At 43.8% G+C, this 6000-nt stretch overlaps 1 protein-coding gene across 2 annotated transcripts in view; it reads right to left on the bottom strand.

Annotated features, from left to right (window-relative positions):
* Smoc1 (SPARC related modular calcium binding 1) overlaps positions 1 to 6000 on the bottom strand; it is a 166700-nt gene that overhangs the window by 29983 nt on the left and 130717 nt on the right. Inside the window, exons 6-7 of one of the 2 annotated variants that reach the window (XM_031356190.1) lie at positions 4894 to 4983; positions 2884 to 2964 (exon numbers count right to left, since the gene is read on the bottom strand). In XM_031356190.1, the coding sequence (XP_031212050.1) occupies positions 2884 to 2964; positions 4894 to 4983 (171 nt within the window). The remainder of the gene's footprint in view (positions 1 to 2883; positions 2965 to 4893; positions 4984 to 6000) is intronic. The other variant, XM_031356191.1, reaches the window with a different exon arrangement.

Here is a 6000-nt window from a genome sequence, read left to right as displayed (position 1 = left end):
AAAAAAAAAAAAAAAAAAAAAAAAAAAAAAAACAAAAAAAAAACAAAAAACATTCCACCAAAGCAGCTTTGCTTTGTTAATTTAAAATCGTTTATGGTAAACCTATGTGCCTGGAATTATGTGCCTAAAACTAAAGTTTTACATATAAGGAAAGGTAGACTCAGAGAATCTGACTGGCCACCCCAGGCAAGGAGAGCCAGTCTTAGAAACCAGGTCTACGTGCCTGTCTGATTCCAAAGCCCATGCTCTGACCAGTGTGTGGTTTGTGTGTAAAAGATTCTTTGCCCCTGTGCCTGAAAATCTAGACCTCATGATGCTTCCTTGACAACCAGCTGTGAGAGCATGCACCAGAACAGGATGCTAACCCTTGGGAATGGTGAGTGGATGAAGTCTCCTGAGAGACCCCAGGAGTCCCTGTGATGGTGCAGGCTTACCTGGAACATCACGAAACATCTCAGGAGCCACAGCTCCTACTTCTACTTGGTCTATGAAGGGGCCAAAAAACTTGGGTGAGACGATCCCCATCCACGTACCTCCCACTCCTGCCATATTCAATTGTGTACACCAGGGCACAGAAAACTTGCTTTGCGAAAGATCATAAAGTAAATATTTTTAAGTTTTACAAGCTACACAAGCTCTGTGACAGCTATCCAAGCTTATTCTTGTGAATGCAAATGGCCATAAACAACACAGAGATTAATGAGTGTCACTGTATCCTAATAAAACCTTATTTGTAAAAACAGTCAAGTGGCCTGGCCACTTGTTATCTTCTATATCCTCTTGTAGAACTGTGTCTTTTATACCAATTCCATCAATAAGACTGACAGGTAGCAGTCAGTACAGCCAGGTGTTAATGACAGAGAATATTCTAGTTTGCTAAGCAAATACTAAAACATCAAAGACCAATAATTTTCTTTGATCTATTTTTTTCTAAAGAACAGTTACCTCCTGCAACTGTCCTGTCCTATATACGAACCTTAGAGTCAACAGCTATGAAAATAAAGGTGGCTGGATCACCACAACAAGAAGAAGATGGTTGTACTTGCCGAGAAGCCATTCCTCAACATGACCCTATCATCATACAATAGAAAACTACATAAACCAATGGGGGGGATGACGATCAGAGCTTGACATCATCGCTTTATTACAGCTTAGAAAGACAGGTGCCACTAGCTTCCTCTAGCCTAGCCACAATAAGCACTGTCATTGGTTAAAGTGTGGTGGCACACATCTGTAACCTTAGCGCTCAGGAAGTTGAGGTGAGAGGACTTTGAGTTCCTGGCTACTCCAGGCTATATGTCAAGACACTATCTCAAAAGTCAGGGGCTGAAGATGTCAATCAGTGGTAGAATGCCTGCACAGCATGCGGGGTCATAGCATGCATAGCACCCAAAGCCAAAACACCATCATTTTATTGTTACCAACAATGTAAATAATAATAATAATACATAAATATACCTACAATTCATCATTTAGTCAGGCATCAGTCAAGAAACACATAGGCATTAACTTAGTGAACCTTTGTAGGGACAGACCGTGATCCTACTCCACAGTTAAGAAATGACTTTTTTCTGACTAGTGTCACTCAGTGTGTGTTAGAATCAGGATATGCACCTAGATTTTGCCAATTCCAAAGCCTATGCTTTAACTCATGTAACGTTCTGTTACACTCTAGCCTAAGAAGGTTCACACAGCCTCCTTTATGTTCCCATCCCACACTTCATCTCATATCCAGTAGTAAGTCAGTCACACGGAGAAATACTGACCACGCAAACCTTACAGGAAGCCCACCATTGCATTAGAGATTCACCTCTGTCTCGCTCCCTGGACTGCAGCCTCCATGCTACCACCACTAATACAGAGCTGGCACACAAGTAAACTAGCGGTACCAATGATAGCACACCCATTCACTGATCAGGGGTCTCACTAAACTCTGTCTGTCTGTTTAATGGTGGGAATCCTTTGTTCATAGCCCTTGCCACCAACAAAGGAAGCATGGGGCTACATTAAACTCAGCCTACAACATAAATTTATGCTAAGTGATATTTGTCATAATGTCATCTTAAGTGAAAGTATGAGTCTCTCTTCTGGTTTGCTATGATCTTTCCTGCTGGTAATATTGAGTCTTTATTGATGGCCAGTAAACTTGGTTGAGCTTGATCTACGTTGGCATCAAATACTGTTTCAAGTAAATCCTACAAATGTGACTGCTCTTCAAAATCCATCACCTTTGTACCGCCACAAGTCCCAAGACCTCAAAAGATCAGCTCAGAAGGGGCATGGCAACAAGCAGTTTCAGAATCTCAAAATAGAGGAACTAAGTCTGGTGGGCTTGAAGTCCAACTTCCATATGTCCAGTCTGCTTCTTTCAAATTCCCTTGTGTGGCATTCAGATAAGGCAATCCAAATATTAAAACATATTAACAAATATCATCCAAACAGATCAACTGCTCATAGAAGTTGATCTTGGCTGTGGCAAACAAAGAAAATAAAAACCAGAAGGGGCTAACTAATTTATCTGATCTCCTTACATTATAGCTGTGGAAAATGAAGATAATACAAATTAAAAGGCTTGTGTAAAATTTGACAGAATGGCACAACCCCAGCACTTGGGAGGCTGGGGTGGAAAGGGCGCCAGTTTGAGACTGGCTAGGGCTATATAATGAGACTCTGTCTCAGAAAAGCAATCGGGGAGAAGACAGAAGAGGAAGAAGTGAAGGAGTGAGGGTGGGGTGAGAGGATAATGATGAAAGGAAAGCAGATGGGAGAGGAAAAGAACAGACAGAAGAAAACAAGCCCATGTGATGAGAAGTCAGAGAGCAGCTATGGTGCCCAGACGGACAGAGGGTTGAATTCGTATATAATTCAAGGAAGGTTATTTACCTGAATTTCTTATGTTGGTGTTATTCAACTTGGAGTCTTTGATTACCAAGTGCTTAATCCATAAAGTGGGGGCTGTGATTTCTATAAAAAAAAAAAAAAAAAAAAAAAAAAAAAAAAAAAAAAAAAAAAAACAAGAAAGAGAATGTATGTGAATGTGTGGGCAAAGAGAAGTACACAACATAGAATGTAACCCAGATTTGTAATAAGCTTTTTACAAGCCCAGGCATTAAAGCTTCAGCTATCTTCCTCTTGGCATGTTGACCCCATCCCAGTGCCAACACACTCTCTCTTCCTTGTGACGGAAGTGCTTCTGCCCATCAGATCTTAAAAGAGAGAGACAACCAGGGCATCCTGTGCTGGGACCCAGAGTGGTCATAATCCAGAGGTACCAAGCCACTCCATCAAGGAATAAAAATATTATCCCAGGAGGTGAGGAACACTGGCCATGCCAAGTCTCTCTCAGCTGCTTCCCTGGGAGAAGATTTAAAGGGGATAAATCAACAAAGGAGTGCCAAACACACCACAAAGACCATTTTAGAGGAAACAGCTGAACCACAGCAGATTTGGCCTGCAGAGCCTCTGCTCCTTGTGGGGAAGAAGGGACTGAGTTGTGCACATACTGTGACCCCTCGTCACAGTCAGGTGTAACACACACCAAGCACCTTCATCTAGGCCACCCCAGGGTAGCTGTAGGCTCTCAGCAGGCTAAGGGTGTGGAAATCCTGTGGGGTCAACTGAATATACTATGCAGCAACCAGATATTCAATGACAGCACCAGGATGGTCTCCCCAGATGACATCATCTCTAGCCCCACCTAAACCCCTAGGACTTACACTTTTTAATGACAAAGAAGAATGTTTGTGGATTATAGAGACTCCCCTTTCAGTTCTCACTGAGCTGCACCTGCACGAGGAGCATCCCTAACCATGGGACCAAGTCTTTGTTTAATTTCTCCGTTCCTCTGTCCAATGATCCAGGTACACTCAGCAGAGAACTGGTAAAATCTTGCTATATGATGTACTGTGAACACTGAACTTCATTATCAGGCTTTCTAGAAACACTCTCTGTTCACAGGGATCTAGAGGACTTGGTAAAGTCCCCATAGAATAGAAGCCCAGGTACCTTCACATTGAGCAGTGGCAGGGCTTCTTCGCCCCAGCTCCTCCAATCCACTCCCCTTGCCTCCTGGGATTCCATTTACATTCACCATCAACTTACCTAGAATGCATCTCCCAAATGTCTCAGTTCAACTCCCCCAGATCCCCATGCCCTAGCCCAGCCAACTCCAATCCTTCTCTCCTACGTCTCTAATGGTGGCCCAAACCCACACCTTCCCCTCCTTGCTCCTGGCCAGTCCTCACTGTCTGGAATACCCTGATTCCTTCCTTCTCCTCAAAAGCTCTAGCTCATTATTCACATCTTTACCACTCTTCCCAGAACAATGGCAACTCTTTCTTCCATAAATGTCTATCACAATGAAGACCAGGACCACAGAACTCAGGTCATGAAGCGCTCTCGTGGTTGCCATGAGAGCAAAGACCTTCTCATCCCATAGGGACCCCGCACCACTCTAGGCACAGAGTGCAGTCAGTCACGAGCTGAGGGGACTGCCCCAGTCTCACTGCCTTTCCCACCATGACTCCCTGGTCTTGGCAGCTGGGAGGGTCTGTCTAAACCATGTTGTTGTTGGACACTGGGATACAGGCAGGAAGCCTGAGAAGAGCAGAGGGCTATTCCAGAAGTAAAGAGTATGTACCAATTACTTGAAGGTTTCACATTTTTTTAAAGATTAGGACAAGCCAGTTTTCACTGGGAAAATTTGAAATTAAAAACTAAAATATTAATAATAATGGAACTTAAACATGCAAAGTTAATAATACCTTGCCCAATTCTGAAATTAAAAAATAAAAAAAAAAACAATGAAGCTTAAACAAACATGTAAAGCTAATCTTTCCCAATTCTGAACATAGGTGGAGGGAATAAGATTAGGAACTAATATGGTGGGCTTACCATCTCCATCGAACACAGGCTGGGTCTCCATTGTGGGCGTGGGTTTAGAGCCATCATCTGAATTGAGGGTTAAAAAGAAACGAAAGGAGACTACCATTATTGAGGTAAATACTATCTACTCTCAGAACTATTGAATGGTTGGGGTTTGTACAAGGCCAAAGAAAAAGGGAGAGGAAGAAGAGAGAGCTGGAGAAGGGAAGCAGAGCCGGAGACAATAATAAAGCAAATCCAGGTGTGAGCTCATCCCAGGGACCCACAGGGAGCTAGGTCTCAGGCAGTGAAGGCTCCTTTCTCAAAAACCTGAGGATGCTGTGGGACTCTGTCAGCCCATCCCCCGCAACAGCAGACGAGGGAAGGAAGCCTCTCCCACATGGCCCTGAGCTTCCTCTAGGTAGGTTGGGTTGGCGCAGGCAGTCCCACGGCATGCAAACTTGATGTCTTCTCTCCCCTGTGTCCTCCAGTACAAGGCAAGCAGTTTCCTGATGGCCTTGGTTAGCTCAGACCAGGGTGCTACTCCCTTTCAGACTCCTAGCTATCTCTCCATCCTTGCCTTAACTAGAGAAGATGAGACGCATCTCTCTCTCCTGCACGCTGGGGAAAATCGGCGTCCCTGTGAGCATTTACACTGCTTAACAGCACACTCTGAAATTCCCAGCAGTACATTGGTGAGCATGATGGGAAACAACCTGAGAAGCTGCTGGGATCACCGAGGTCTAGCTTTGACATTCCTTTCACAGCCGATGAGAGCAGGGTACTTACTCCAAGTAGCAAAGTCCCAGGGCTTATCACTCAGGACCCTTGGCAGCTCGTTCTGCAGAGCAAGACCCTCCATGCATCAGGAGTTAGTACAGAGTTTGTTTATTTACCTGCCAGGACTCTGCTTTTATCAAGGTTCATGATCCTCAGCTTAGAGGAGCATTTTGCAACAGTTTTCATTGTTGCCCATTTAAAGAGTATTTTTAGACGATTTTCTCCAGTCACTGCCTGAGAAAATTTTAGTAGGTAGATGAAAATAAACATTCCTGTACTGTGTACACTCATTTGTACTATGTATGTGAAAAGAGTTCATTCTTCTCAATCCCCAAGAAGCCATTCCACTACCACCGC

The sequence above is a fragment of the Mastomys coucha genome, unplaced genomic scaffold (assembly GCF_008632895.1).
Source record: "Mastomys coucha isolate ucsf_1 unplaced genomic scaffold, UCSF_Mcou_1 pScaffold6, whole genome shotgun sequence".
In the NCBI taxonomy this organism is placed as follows: Eukaryota; Metazoa; Chordata; class Mammalia; order Rodentia; family Muridae; genus Mastomys; species Mastomys coucha.
This window is presented reverse-complemented; position numbering and strand designations above follow the sequence as displayed.